Source organism: Lepisosteus oculatus, chromosome 4 (genome assembly GCF_040954835.1).
Source record: "Lepisosteus oculatus isolate fLepOcu1 chromosome 4, fLepOcu1.hap2, whole genome shotgun sequence".
Classification (NCBI taxonomy): Eukaryota; Metazoa; Chordata; class Actinopteri; order Semionotiformes; family Lepisosteidae; genus Lepisosteus; species Lepisosteus oculatus.
The window spans coordinates 28,307,182-28,323,469 of NC_090699.1; the positions used below are offsets into that span (position 1 = coordinate 28,307,182).

The following is a 16,288-nucleotide window of genomic DNA, read 5'->3' on the forward strand; positions in this document are numbered from 1 at the left end:
CTAGAATTAATATGATATCTGATTCCATCTGTCTCTTTTGCAGACCAAATGGGAGGGACACTGGGGAGTTAAAAAGCATGTTTAGATTGTAGTACTATTTTAATTTTCTGTGTAATTCTAAATTGTTTTCTTTGTCTGATGTTATCTTATTCTCTATTCCACTTGGTGCTTACAAAGCCAATTAAACTCACATGGAAAATTGCATTAATTAGTAAATGAACTTAAATAACCTCCTTCAGAATAATCTAAACAGAAATATTTAAAGGGTTTCAAACAAGCTTTGAAGACACTTCTTTATGTCTTTTGGTGCTTATGTTCTGATGAGTACCTAGGAGTATTTTGAAGATAGTCCATAAAGCAATGCATTAATAATTAAAGCAATGAAATAAACCAAGTCACACATTATAAGTAACAATGTGTTCAGTTAGTTACACAATAATATGTCCTGTCTTCATTTAATGAATATGCAACTTTATCATGATATCATTCAATGTCACAAGTATGTTTAAGCTTTTCATCAAACCTATTGGCATTAATAATAAAACCGTAAAGATTTAAATGAAAGGAAATTAGGATCTCATATTTCATGTGTCACATTTTCCGATAGTGTTTTAATTAAGACAGTAATACAAATCACAGTGAGAAATTAACAAAAGCTATTTGATTGCAATTACCCCATGGTAACATTGTGTGGTCATACTTCAATTCAGGGCTCTGTGATGAGTGTCAAAAAACAAATTATCAATATTTTATCAATGACACCATTAACAACTGTAAAACGCCTTGATCCTTGGCATGGATTTGTTTCCTAAAAAAGTGTAGTGATATTTTGTTGAATGCAAGGGCAGACCTAGAAAAGGTAGTACACTGCACTCTAAACCTCAAAAATAGTGTTTTAGGAGAGCTTGGGAAGAGATCATGAGATAAAATCTTTCATGGTCCAGTCACCTAGTTTACAATGTTGTACTCAATTTGTGCTGGTATACCAAGTTAAGTTTAGCATGATGAAGAAGCTGACAGTAATTTGTTCTTGCATTTGAAAATGCCCACTCTGCTCTTTTGCTTGGTTTGTTAGTGCTTCTTTATTTGCAGTCAGCTATTATTTATGATGGTAGATTATGCACACACCTAGTTACTGCTGGATGTTGTGTAATTAATCTAATGCCTTTGCAATCTTATGATTTAATGTAGTTTTATGTGGACTACTTAAGCATGTAAAGCTAGAAACAATTATACAATAGCTCAGCCAGTGTTCCTCTTATTGTCCTTTTGTATTAAAGTGCCTGCACATTCCATAGTGCAGCTTGGTGACTTGTTAGACCAAAGTTTTATACCTGAAACCATCAATCTCATTTCACTGGGTTTATCAGCCCCCTAATCGCAAACCTTAAGGGTTGAAAGAGGCAAAGAGGTGGTTAACTGATGTTCTGTAACAGCCTTTCCCCTTTCAAAAGGTGTGCAATCACAGTGTGAGGCAATCTGTCAGTTTCATCACTCCATGTTCTCCTACTGTTTACTCTGTAGGACCTTCCAGGACCTTGCCAAGCAGATGGACCTGTCGTATGGCACAGTAAGGGACACAGCAGTGTACAGTTACTTTAAAGCAAAGGGTACCAACCCCCTTGAGCAAGACAGCACCTTTGCGGAACTCTGGAGGACCATCAGCAAGAACAATGGCAATGACAACTCAGTGGCCAACCCATCGGATGGTGTTCGCAAGGTAGACGTGGACTTTCCTTGAGCCTCTAAACTTAGCACATTAGTTTAAACACCAAGCAGGCATGGTACTATGTCACCATACATTCAAATGGTTAATTTCTTCACAAAAGTAAAAGCTGACAATTTTACATGTATCTACTGACATCCTGTATATGAGCATAAAATGAGACTGACACTATAGTGTATTTTTTCCATATCAGCTTGTTGTGATTAAGGCTGAAAACTCAAACTCTTTTCATGTTTTTATGTGCAATGCACTATTTGGAGTACATTTGTTATAACCCTTTTTAATCTTACATATTTGGAAAATTACCTTTAGTAAACTAACTCTCTGTGGACATTTTTTAAATACTTGTTAAAGTAAGATAAAATCATGCATGGTATTTTTAGAAGACAAAAATTGGTAAAACATTATTTAAAAAAATGCATGGCAATCAAAACATTTCTCCAATCTCCAATCTCAAGATGCAAGTTCTGCATGCTGATACTTACCCCTTATCAAATAGTATACTAATTTTCACAGTGTTTTGAAAGAACGAACACAAATGCATCGCCAAGTACAACAGGTGGTTTTTAATATTTTTTTTTACTGTAGAGTTTCTTGCAAATAAACGGTGTGCTTTTATCATCCAGTGCATGTCATGTAGCAGCCATACATTCAGGGCTTTAACAAACAGAAATAGGGATGACCTGTTTGCATTGCACTGATATTCTATGAGTTATACTTCAGCTGAAAGTCTTTAGTTACAATATTACATTCTGTTATCACTGCCTGAAACTTAATATAGTTGTAATATATGATGTCCAATAATCAAACATACTGTAGATTTAATTGATAACAGCCATACTGGATTTAGCACCGATGCTTTATTATTGTACTGACTCTGAAAGAAGTCAGCAGAAAATGCTGAAAGTCCTTCATAATAAAACATCAGCAGTCCTCAATTTTTTCCCCAAGGCTGTACAAAATGACTTGTTTTAAAATGAACAGCCATTTTCATTATTTTTTATCTTTGCAAGGAAATGGTCTTCTTATCTGGTTTAAAGATACCTGTCATTAATGTCGTTATTGACATCATTGTCTAACTGCTATTCAGTAGTGACTGATAAGAACCTACAGTACTTCAAAGAGTGAAAATTATATGCTTCTGTGCTTTTAGAAAATTGGTTATGATTTCTCAAGTGCAGTCCTTAAGAACAAATTAAAAGATAGATATTCTCTCCAGCATAATAAAAACAATTTGTAAATATAGAAGAGATATTGTTTTGAAATTAATTTCATATATCCTTAATTTTTACCTTGAAAGAAGCCACACACACATAAAGAATTATAAAAATGATTATTTTTTTATTGTTATTAGGTGTGTTACAAAAATATTCTAAATGACAAGTACATTAAACAACTTACATGTTGAAATATTGTCCTTACAGACTATGAAGGCTAAGGATGAGGTATTAATATTTGGCGTAACAAATAAAGTAACTACTAAAAAAGTGAAATGAGAGAAACAATTACAATAACAGGCAATGTGATAAATGTAACATCCATGTAAAAGAAAATAATCATTGTAGATATCTATGACAGTACAGAACATGTTTTCAGTTCATAAAAAATAAAAATTGTAATCCTTGGAAGAAATAACTCATAACATTTTTGTATAGCTTGAAAATGAACACATTACTTTATTCCTAAAAAAAAAACAGAAAAAAAATCTGTAATATACTCAAATAAAACACTTTATAATAAATTCAGCTACCAATCTCCGTAGGCTGTTCTATGAAGTTTTGGAGATAAAGGCCTAAACTCAAAATGGTTCTGATGTTCATTTACAGCATCAGATTTTGTCAAGGAACTGAAGAAATGGAAAAAAGTGTACCCTGTGAATGGCTGGGTCAACAAAACTTCATGTGACAGTTTCTCTATTCTTCTTTCCTGGTCTGCAGTGCCTTTAGAATTCTAATTCTTTTTCATCATGTTGTGTCATGGGGTGTGGTGGTTTACTTAGGCTCTATTTGGTCTGTTGTGCAGGCAAAGAAGGGGGGATTTGCATTCCTGTGGGACATGGCCGTGGTAGAGTACGCTGCGCTGACAGACGACGAGTGCTCGGTGACGGTGGCTGGGAACAGCATGAGCAGCAAGGGCTATGGTATTGCACTACAGCATGGCAGTCCCTACAGGGACCTCTTCTCCCACAAGTGAGGCTCTCTCTTCACTCTTACCACAGCCTTTCCTGTTAGTTCACTATCTCATTCTCCATGGGCAATAAACCTGTTTGATTTTTTAAACCTGAAGTTTTAAATGTGTCAGGTATTCGTTTTCATTTCAGTGATATTCACATATTTTCAGAGGCATGGTCATTTGCCACCACATACTTGCAGTAGAGGTCTTTACATACTGCAGTTCTACAAAGTTTTCATAAAGCAAAAATGGTATTGAAGGTTGAAGTCAGCAACTAAAATTTCAATACAGTTCAGTAGTTTAATCAAAATCTAATTGTATGGAATCAATTTGATGAATATAAAAGAATAGAGTATTTAATACTTTAGTGTTTGGGATTTACATGCCTGCTTGAGGAAATGACAGGGAAAAGGCCAGCGCTGTCACAATCTCCCTCGCCTATGTGGAATGAACCAGGGAGGCAGCTGCAAGGGTGCAGATGGAGTGGAAGGGGGGTTGCTAGAAACAATGTATACAAAGCTGTGGACAGCAATCGAGATTTTATATATAAGTGGATGAAAGGGCAAGATTACAAATCGATAATCTACTGAAGTTATGTTTAACAACACCATTCTCTACATTAGAAAAACATCTGAATATTGAATGCAGGGCAGGGCAGCTTAGATAATAGATTTTACATAACCATCACTTCCTCTTTGATCTTTAAATTAAGAAGAACAACATTATCTTCTTTAATAATATTTTGCAGCCACAAATGCTTCAATATAATGTGCTCTGCGGCAAATTATTTGTTATTTGCCAAATTAAAGGTAAATGACATCAATGACATTTTATCAGAATTGTTAACATATTCTATCCATAAATTAATTTTTGATGTTCTTGATTGCTTCATAAAAGTGAAAGTTAAAATAATTAGAAGGCCTTAAAACAGTAAAGGAATTTGAAATGCAAAAATAAAAACGTTTTCCAAGCACATTTTGGCACACTTACAAGACTATAAAATACTTTAACCTCCTGGCATGTGCAGTTGTTAAAATTAATGTTTATTTATTAGTGTTTCTCACTTTAGAATACAGGATTGCACTTATTTCAAGTTTCCAGAAGCTTATGATGTGGAAGAAATGTCTTAGAAACTCTGTGATAAAATCTGCATAGATAGCATGATAGGGAGCCTGAGTTAGAGCAGCAGTTCTCATACCATAACAATAGCGCAGAAATTGTAAATTGTAAGACTCATGGATTCCATCATTTTCTCTTTTTCCACAGAGGGTCTACTACAGGGCATGTCAGACAACTGGGCCAATGTCTCATAATAATCTAAATCAAAAGTGTAATTGCCTATCTTTAATTACTTGTTTCATTAGTGATTTCTGACCACTGTAGAATGGGGTATTGGCAGAAGAATTACAGTATCCCAGTCCTATCCAATCTCTCACAGAAAAACTGACACAACAATCACTGATTTCACTGAATTTTATTCCTGACACTATCCTATTGAGGATAAAATGTCAGAAATTGCAAACGGGAGAAAATGCAAAGAAAAAAAAAGAGATATTATAACAGGTGAAAAACGGATGATGATGAACATTTCCCAGGTGTAAACAATCAATTTAATGTACACCTTAATGTTTATTTAACCAACATTTACTGTAGTTATCTTAGAATATAAGGAGTTTTTTTTTCTTTTTTTTTAGCTTTCAGATTTATTTGTCCCTTTTCCCCTTATAAAATAACCCTCAATTATTCTGAGATTCAGAAAAAAAACTCTTGCTGATTTGATTGAGAGTTGACACTGACTTCTTCTAAGATTTTCTTGCTTCTGTGCCTGGCAGTGTTCGTATTTCAAATGCCCAGTAAGGATTTCAACTTACAGTAAATTGAAATTGCAATTCACAAGAAAAAAAACAAACAAACCAAGCCCAACAGCATTTTCTTCTTTCTTCTTTATGTGTCTCTATTCTTCAACATTGTTCCAGGAAAATTGATGGGCCGCTTGCAGCAAGTAACCTTCGAAAGAGCACATGCTCAAAGCTAGTGGAGCACTACTTAGTGATGGAACAGTAGCACATATATTTTTGAGGAAGACAAATAAATCTTACACTTGCTTTTTTTCCTTTTCATTAGACCCTATAATCACCCTCAGCATAGGCGTTTTAGAACTAGATCTTTGAAGTTCAGTTTTCTTTCTTTTTTACAACAAAATAGCTTTTACGTGTTGACCAAAATAATACTATGCTTATGAAGCCAGTAAAGTACAGTTGGACAGTGGTACAGAGAAACTATGTGATAGAGAGACAGGGCTACCTTTATAACTTCTTCATTAAAATGTTCCTTTCATTGAAACTGTTTCAGAAAAGATTTGTATTATCCCTCACAAAATTGATCCCATATTAACGAAACTAGATGTTTACAGATAAATTAAAACTTCTATAAAATAAAGGAAACCCGTTAAGACCTTAAAATAGCACTAAGGCTTTATTAAAAAATAGAATCCCTTTGTTCTTTGTAATTCATTTAATTCCCACACATGCCTTATTGATTTCTTGAACATCTTAGATTGTGCTTTAAATTCTTTGTTACACGGTATATTTATCACAGAGGACTACATTCAAGAAGAGGTTATAATAAGACTGTTCAGGACAAATAGGTACAATTCCACTATGAGAAAGCTGCTCTGCTTTTTGGGGTTTTGGTTAGAATTATTTATTGCTAGCCACTGCATTTATCTTGTGGGACAGAGAATTCTGAATGTTTTAGGGTATGTGGTTGTCTGAGGAAAAGTAGATCAGAAGATACAGTATGTTGTGTTGGCAGTGAAGACATTTTGAAAAAGTTCAAAAAGTCAGAATTATTATTCATAACCTTAAATTCCAAGGGTACAGATTTACATCTTTTTCCTTTATTATGTTTTTCAGTCATTTTTTGACTGGTAACTTTAGTTTCAGGAGGTAGCTGAAACTAATGTCTCCATTTTGTTGTTGTATATGTGAAGATTTCAATGTTTAAGAGCACAGCTCCGTTTAGTTTTAATTTCTGTCATGTTCCACTGCAAAGCTGATTTTTTTAAACGAGTCTGATGGTTAAAGTGAGATGGCTTGATCCCTTGTCTTTAAAGGTCTTGTCCTTCTCTTTGATGAATTACAGGACAGTGGAGGAGGTGAATGTTTTAAATTCTCCCATCCATTTCGCACATGCAGTTTGTCAAGGCTTGCCGTGCCCTCCCTGTGCAAAGTCATTGTGCAGGGCACAGCAAGGTCGAACTGCAGGAATAGAGTTTAAGTAGAGAAGTGAGATCTTTGCTGTGATATTCCATCATTACTATCTACACAATACAGTCTTGATAATGGTGGCAATAAATATTGCAACGCAGGCGGTTACATAGAACAACTGAGCTGTAATTTGCTTTGAGACAGCAGGAGACGTCTGGTGGCTAATAAAAGAGAGATCTAGAATGTTAAATATTCCAGAAGAAGGGATTCATTATCCTAATTCCGATCCACAGAGTTCACATTCCCTTGTATTTAAGAAATTAACTCGTTTTTTTCTTTCTTTTATAAATGGTAATAATTACAGCATTTCCCTTCTGGCTATCTATAATAATGCAATTTATTACAATTTTTCTTTTCTTTAATTAAGTGGTAATTCATTCCCTTTCCTGTTTACATTGCACTAATGTGGTTCTATGATTAAAAACAGAAATGATATATTAAATTTGACTACTTTTCATTTAAGTTTACACAGTGCAAAATTAAATAATATTTTCTTATTATTTGTGCTTGCTCATAACCCACTTAAAATATGTTTTAATATAAATATTGCAGTATATCAGGCAGGCACAATGCAGAATAAATCCCTGCTTGTCTCACAGCTAAAATAGCACTTGCATGTCAGTGAATCTGAAAAAATAATTTTGACTTTGACATCACTGGCTCCACAAACTTCTGTGTACTGGAGCAAATTCCACTCCAAGTGTATGTACTGTAGCTGTTTAAAAGAAGGAATCTAGCAAGACAATATGACTACAAAAAGGAAAGAACAAAATGTTTTTTTTTTGCATTTACAATCTGGGAATTTTAATCTGATATTTAATGGTAGCTATAAACGACTGAGAAAATTCTACAAGCTAAAAGAGAAAAAACAGAAAATAAGTTTGCATAATGTTAAAATGTATTTTTAAAATAGATCGTGGAAAAAAAGGTACTTGATGTTTCTGAGAAGCAATGGTATTCTTCTTCATAGGCTGTTTTACACACGAACTGGTAGAGCTTTTGTATTTACAGTACACTGTTCTATCAGACATTTGTGGTTATAATGCACTATTCTTGTTGCAGTTTGTAGTTATAATACTGTTCCAGTAGGAATATGTAATTAGAGTACACTGTTCTAATATGTTTTGTGATACAATACACTATTCAAGTAGGTGTTTGTAGTTACAGTATGCTGTTCTCCCTGCAGGATTCTGGAGCTGCAGGAGAAAGGCGACCTGGATATCCTGAAACAGAAATGGTGGCCTCGTACAGGGCGCTGTGACCTAGACAGCCACGGGAGTGCCCAGCCCGATGGCCGTGCACTTAAACTGCACAGCTTCGCTGGCGTCTTCTGCATTCTGGCTGCTGGGCTGCTGCTCGCCTGCCTTGTGGCTGGCTTGGAGATGTGGTGGAGCAGCAACCGGTGTCGACAAGAGCAGCCCAAAGAGGTGACAGAGAGCAGAGCCAAGAGGACAGAGTGGGGGGAGGACACTGCCACACTCTACTTTAAGGATCCAGCCTCAGATACATGCCCTGATTTAGTAGAACTTCAGTACACACAGTTATGAAACTCTTGTGGTAGAATTATGTCTAGTTTAAAAATAAATAAGAAAGCCGCCTTCTTTAGTGAGCAGTGAAGATCTTTTTTTTTTTTAAGAAGCTACTTGTCTGGCTGACACTTCTGCTTGAAATGAGATGAATCGTAACCAGAAAGAGTTTGGCTGCTCAACTCTTTCCTGCTGACCGGTGGGACTTACTTTTTTATCTTGTTTTTTTTTTAAGTGAAATAAATACCAACAGCAAAAACAATTGCAATCTATGAAAGACCATTGTTTTAAGTAATGACTCCTGATTCTTGGTGATTTCTTTTAGTACACCTGCAATGTTTCTGAGCTTTCTGAGCTCTTACCCAATCCCATTTAAATATTTTGCAGTCAGTATGCAGGAAGACCAAAAATAAAAGGAAACCCTTCGAATGGATCCATAAACTAAAGTGTGAGCAAAGAGGATGCTTGCATGGGTCTGTCTGTTCAGTCACCACAGCAATAAGAACCACAAATATGTCAAACCAGTCCATAATCCCTAGTAATTCACTGTGTGATGTCTTATTGCAATTATATGTCAATGTAGACACACTGTACGGATGATATATTTTTATTCATTATCTTTTATGGTCTCGTGCAGGTTACTAAGGATTACAGACTGGCCAGGGTTTCTGGTCCATTGACATATAATGATATTACAACTGCTTCATCGGAAGGGAGGAAGGACATATGGACAGAGAGAGAAAGAGACTGGGATGAAGCAGAAGCTATTGACACAGGTCAGGATAGACCTCCTGAGATAATATTCTGTCCTTACCAAAGGTGTCCTGTCCACATTGACTGGGGTGAAAAGACGTGTACATTTCCAAAATCATGTGATTACCAGCGTCAATTCCAACCAAAACACCTTTCATTTTGCTCACTTTGAACTATAAGAATGCAGATCTAAAGGGCATTCAGACCGAAAGCAGAATGCAGGTGACGACACAGCGATTCCAAACTTTGAACCCATTATTTTAATTTTGGGTATTTAGACAGAACGATTCTTAAAAAGGGATGGCTCCTGGCACCAAGGTCACTATAATGAAAGATTCTCTTGCTCTTTCACTACAACACCAGACAAGGATTGAAAAGAAAAGGCATTAAAGCTAAAACATTGTCATTAATCAGACAACCCTAATTTTGTCTTTCCTTTTTCTTGTTTTTTTTTGTTTTAAAATTGACATTTTTATGCATTTTGTGAAGCAGTTAATCACAGTGATGTTTCAGGCACATTACATTTTTATCCCATGAAACAAAATATATGGGACCATTCCAAAGCACAAAGAACAGGATATGTTTTGGTTTAGGTTACCAAGTGAAGGTGGAATCAGATTCAGCAGCTCACAACTCATTTGTTAAACAACCACTTGCAAAACCTGGCAAGGAAAAGGTTTGCCTTTCTTAGCCAGATTCAACCTCCTTTTTGGCTCTGCTGTATAGGAAAAGGCTGCTTGTCAGGTACATATCAAGTTCTGTTGATGGTAGGTGTAGGTAGAAAATTTAAAAAGACAAAAGAAATGCAAAATAAAGGGCTAAACCTTAATAAACAGCTGACAACATGAGTTCTTCTGACTGAGTTTAGGAACTTTTGGAGCTCTGTCAAGACGCAAAGATAGTGTACAATTATAAGTATGCAGTTTTCCTTGTAGTTTAAATTAATTTTATTATAATGTACATGTCAAACTATAACAGAGTGTGATCTGAATATTTAAGCTCTAAAGGAGACTTTCCAATAGAACCACAGCATCAAAAGAGGCTTTAGTTTAACTTCATGGATAAAATTGAATTTAAGCATGACTTACTGTAGATATTTGTTTTTAAACAAGAAGAACATGTAAAACTTTCAAAGTCTATACTCTGATTTGCACCCGCACAAGAAAGATAATGCAAGTGTGATGTTATGGTTTAAGAAAGTCTTAGAAATAAATATGCATTGAACCACTAAAAAAACAGTGACTCAACACGTGTCAGTGCACATCAGGCATCTCTACCTACTGAAAACTTTATGTGGAATCTATGCTACTTCAGCTTGGATGCAGCTTAGCTCTAAAATGATACAAATGTGACATTTAATTCATATAGAGGCAGTGTTCTTGGTATTACAAATAAAATGTATAATATATATTTATCAGTTATCATAGTACAGCACTATTCTATCCATCATTAGACTAGAACAGTACCTTGCTCAAAAACATACTGCACTGTAGGTTAGGTGACACAAATGTCATGTATCAATTCCCTTCTGTTATTTTATTGAATGTATTATTTTTATTTTATTAATGGAGAGATGGGTGCATGCATTGTTTATGCACCTTCATCATAAATGTATGACAATAATTATGATTTAACAATGAGAGAAAAATAGTTAAGGTATTCAGCAGAATAACTGCAGACCTACTGTATGACTGAGGAAGGCTCTATGTCATGTTACAGTCTTGGATAACAGCTGCGGTGTGTGGAAATTCCCCAGAAACACACCCATGACCCCGACTTCTTGCCTTCCTCTGTCTACACTGTGTTTCCCATAGCATCTGTGGCAGGAGGAGAAGTCCTGATATGTCCAAAGTACTATAACAGAGTGTCTCAGAACAACCGGCATAAAATGCTTCCGCTGTCTTGCATGTTGTGCTGTGCTATAAGTTTGCCACGATCCCCTGTCTCAAGGATGTCCTGTCACTCACACTAGGGATGCATTTAGCACTTAACAACAGGGAGCTGCAGTGTTGAAGCCTTAAACCAAACAGTACATGGAAATTGTTGGAGAATTGAAAACAAATATGAGCTAAATGCCTCTTCTCAGTGAAACCTGGCAAACAACAGATAATATAGAGTTGTGGTTAATTCCTTGGGACGGAATTTATCAAGGAGTTTGTTACACTAGTGTCTTTATCTCTTGAGCGAGCAAAGTCAGACCTTCCAATGCCTCACACTAGAAACGTTTGTTTTGCTCAAACTTGTTAGGACTTGTTACTCTTTTCTGCAAAGGCCAAGATAAATTTCAGCCTTTGTCAAAGGAAAATTTGGAAACTCTAGTCTTGTTCCCTCTCTGAAGACAACCCTGTGTACTCGCCAAACTTGTATTCCTTAAGGTGCAGTTTCACTATCTGTTACATTGGTTCCACAAACTTAAGAAAACGTGATTTAATCCTGATTGCTGTCAAGTGATGACTTTCTACAGACTGGTCAAGCAAAGCAACTTTGAAAACATTATTTCTTACACACCCAACAAAAAAGAGAAATAAACCTAGAAATGTGCATGGACCTTCACAAACTGAAAACCTCCTCGGAAAGCCGGTCTCAGCCTCTCTGTCCCTCCCTCCCTCTCTCTCTTGCTCTGTAGGACAAGGAAGTGAATCTGGAGCAGGTACACCGGCGTATGACCAGTCTTATGGACGAGGACATGGCACACAAGCAGATACCCACCCCGTCTATCGAGATCTCTGCGCTGGACATCGGCAGCATGCAGCCCAGCCAGCCGCTGGAGCCTGTCCGGGACTACCCGGGCACGGGGCTGTCTGTGAGCACCTTCCTCCCGGAGCAGGGTCATGGGGCGGGCAGGACGCTAACACAGGGCCCTGGCAGCACCCTGCCCCTGCCTCTCAGCAGCACCTCCACCATCCCCTCCATACAGTGCAAACACAGATCACCCAACGGGGGCCTCTTCCGCCAGAGCCCCGTCAAGACACCCATGCCAATGTCATACCAGCCAGTGCCAGGAGGACCCATCCCAGAAGCCATTGAGTCTACTCACGGAACTTCAATCTGATCCAATCTGATCCAATCTCAGCTCTGGTGTGGGTTTGGGTGGAACAAAAAAACGAAATAAAAAAAAATACATTAAAAAAATAAAAAAATGACAAAATTAAAAAAAAATAAAATAAAAATTTAAAAATGCAGAGATTTTTAATACAAGTTTAAAACAAAAAAGAAACTAGAAATTTTCTTGTACATATTTGTAAATACTGAAAGAATGAAGTGAGGTAAAAGTGTATTTTGAATATTCTCAATTTTTGAAGTTGAGTTTAAAAAACAAAAAGTGATAAAAAACTACAAAAAACGACTGTATGAATGGCTTTGTAAATTTTGTTCTATATGAATAAAGAAGCGAATTCCTTGTGATTGTTTTCGAAGTGCCAATTTGAAAGGTGTCTCCATTGGGTATGGAAATTAAAAAAGCTGGTGACTTCAAGTGTTGGGATAAATTCTACCATACAGTAAACTTTATTTCAGTAGTAAAGGTGGGGCTTATTAAGTTTTGTCATCCCAAGGCCTCAACAAGAAAACATTAAAATGCAGGTTTAAATTCTGTACAGCACCTTTCTTCCAGAGATGAGAGTCACACTAACCTTACATTTTCTTCCATAATTACAGGTACCAATAACTTCTGACAGTTTTTGAGAGTAATTCACTTTTGAACAGATTTATGTTCAGCCATTGAAACCGATACCTCTTTTAAATCCAGGCATGAAATAACACAAGCAGTTAAATTTTCCCACATGATTCTAGTTAATAGTTTTCCTGCATTGTGTATATTTCTTTTCACCCCATAGGATCACAAAGCACTTTGCATTAAGAAAAGAACTCAATTCTTCCACCACTGAAGTGCACACACATACAGTAGGTGACATGTGCCAGCCATGACACGTGAGCATTACTGCTCAAAAGCATTCTAAACTGATGTAGCAAATACCTGAAACATATTATCAAAGCAACATGATCAGCATACAACCACTCACCAAAAGTAAACTGTTTTACATTTCCATACAGAGAAATAAGAGAGCAGGGAAGTACAGTACATATTGCACATATCAGAAGAATCTAAAGATTGCAAATTTGCACAAGGAAACAAACCTGAGGTGCAATTTGACTTGTTTCCTTTTTAAAGATGTATTTCTCCACAGGGAACTAAATAATGGAGAAATATGATTTTGCTTACAGTGACTTGTTCTCTGAGTTCAGCTGTTTCATATTTTATCTTAAGCGACAGTGTCAGCTTTGTTCCTGGTATAAACATAACCCTTTTCTTAACTCTCCATACTGTAAATGTGTGTTTAAGACTGGATTGAAACTACAGTAGTAAATCACAAAGATTTAGCATTACTGAAAATTTCTGAAATATTAGCAGAAGTCTGTTTAGTATGTATGCATTTAGATCTGCTAACAAGCTGAAGCAAAAATCAAATTAAATATTTAGTCTTAAAAGTTGCAAAGAGTATGTTCACTTCACAATTATATATACAGTATTAATAAACTTGTTTAGTGGAAAAAATGTTCAGGAATTTATTGGTTCCATAAAAATATAAGGTCATAGCTAAGAACAAAGTAAGCCAGTAACATGACATTGATCCAGTAGAATCAGGCACATAGACATCATGCTAGCGGTCAATAGATTACCACTCAGAATCACCACCAAACTTTCTCCTGAGAACCAGAACGGTGCAAGAGCATTTTAGTTTGTAAACTAGTATCCCATAGTATTAGAGCAGGGGTCATCAACCCTGGTCCTGGAGAGCCCCTGTTGAGTAGGATTTATACTGTACAGTAGGTAACCACTGAAACATCCATTTCTGAAGACTTGGAATATTTTATTAAGAGTTAGTGGGCTATTAGTTAAATAAAATAATTTAGAGAAGGCTGGACCAAAACCCTAAATCCCCCTGAACTCTAAAGGACCATAATTACCTTTATTAAACAATTTGGTTAAAAAAAAATAAAAATGGTTTTAAAAATACTGTGGTTGAAGTACATTATTTTCAACAAGGAGACCTTTTTTGCAGCCTCTACCAAACTTGCTTAATTAAAAACTTGTGCCCTTATTTCTGACTAAAAAGTGATTAATTGATGTTGAACAGACATGGGCAGGAATGACATTGTATCAGATAACTCTGACAGTTAGTTCATCTGCTTGAGTCTGCATGCAGACAGTCAGATAGCACAACTCAACGAGGACAGTCCTCAAACTCACTAATTAGCATAAGGTTAATGCCAGTTACAAGTCTCATTCAGGGTTTTAAGAGCTGAAAGCAAATTTACAAAAAGACCTAAAATAGGAAATTTAAATAAATTAGACTGTGATAATGAACTTAGCTGGGGCGAAGCCAGAAAACCTAAGGGTTACTCAAGTCCATAACTAAGAACCACTGTAATAGGGTATTTTTGAAACCAAGGCCTAACTGTAGAAAATAAAAACAGATCAATTACTGGCAGTAATCAGCTTTGGTGATTTAGGGCCAATTTGAATAAAAACTGGAACACACAGGGGTACTGTACTTCCAGGTGGATGCTACACATTGGTGGTGGTGGTGGAGGGGAGTCCCCATTACCTGTAAAGCGCTTTGAGTGGAGTGTCCAGAAAAGCGCTATATACTGTAAGTGTAAGCAATTATAATTATTAATTAATACTTCTGGTCCGAGGATCACTGCCATTTATTTCTAAGTGCATTGCTTGCACCAACGCCACAACCAGTCACATTTGATTCAGCTGAGGAACCGGAGTATTTCTGGCCTAGGATTCTCCTGGTCACTGTGGAGCTATTTAAGCTTCCTTGGCTTTGAAAATAAATAAAATGTTCAATAAAAGCAAAGAAAGCTATTGCATTAGACTGTGACACTAAATCTTAAAGGGCTTATTATTAAATTTATGAATATCCTACTTGGATTTTCTTTTTAAACTTTAATAAAGAAGTGTGGTTAACATGTTGAGGATGGTGTTTTTAATAATTAAGATGGTAACTTGAAATGTGTTAGAAAGAGCTTTCATTAACAATAGTAGATTGATGTAAATAAAGAATATGTACCCTCATAAAGTTGCAAAAAAAGAAACATTGCCTGCATAGATTTCTATTTAAGATATTGTTTTCCTTAACATTCCACATCACATTTTAATTGATCAATTTAAAGAATGTCTTGATATTAAAGTTGATGATCATTTTATCTCTCGTCTTAAAATACATTCTTCATAAAATTAAGACTAAGAAAAAAATATTAAAACAGTCAAAAATACATAAATCACATTAAAAATGTTCAAATAAATTAGCTAAATTCAAATAATTGGAGGTACAAGTCAATTTCAAGTTATTAACCACACATACTATTATTCTATTCACATAAAAAGTAATCTAGGATGATTGTGTACAAGACAGACAAGCCAGTAGAATTGTCAGAGTGCAATTTTCAAACCTTAAACCTCACAGGGCATTAATTCTCAGGGTACAGTGCCACCAAATTTGTCATGGAACTACATTATTTATAAAGTCACATGATGAGAAAAAACTAAATGTTGCTGAAGCAACATGGTCAGTCATGAAACATTTTCATTTCTAAAAGATATATTAATGTTTGGTAGTCTTTGTTTCATGCATCAAAGTCCGTGGTACAAAGCTACAGTATATTAATGTCTTTGCAAATTAGATTGCTGATATCCTGTACAACAAATTCTCTCAGTATCAATATATTAGCAGTCTTTTTTTAAACTACTGCTGCTCTTGCAGGTGTTTTACCTAACAGAATAACAGAATCATTTTGGAAGGTATCATGCAAAGAGAAGGTCAGGCATA

At 35.8% G+C, this 16,288-nt stretch overlaps 1 protein-coding gene across 3 annotated transcripts in view; it reads left to right on the plus strand.

Moving 5' to 3' along the window:
• The window catches only part of LOC102693145 (glutamate receptor ionotropic, delta-1), a 354,553-nt gene extending 341,702 nt beyond the window's left edge, over positions 1-12,851 (plus strand). For 2 of the 3 annotated variants that reach the window (XM_015347054.2, XM_069189014.1), the window contains 5 exons: positions 1,525-1,720; positions 3,749-3,915; positions 8,354-8,594; positions 9,331-9,469; positions 12,073-12,851. In XM_015347054.2, coding sequence (XP_015202540.1) covers positions 1,525-1,720; positions 3,749-3,915; positions 8,354-8,594; positions 9,331-9,469; positions 12,073-12,473 — 1,144 coding nt within the window. In that variant the 3' untranslated portion in view covers positions 12,474-12,851. The remainder of the gene's footprint in view (positions 1-1,524; positions 1,721-3,748; positions 3,916-8,353; positions 8,595-9,330; positions 9,470-12,072) is intronic. The other variant, XM_006630422.3, reaches the window with a different exon arrangement.
• The last annotated feature ends 3,437 nt before the right edge of the window (positions 12,852-16,288 follow it).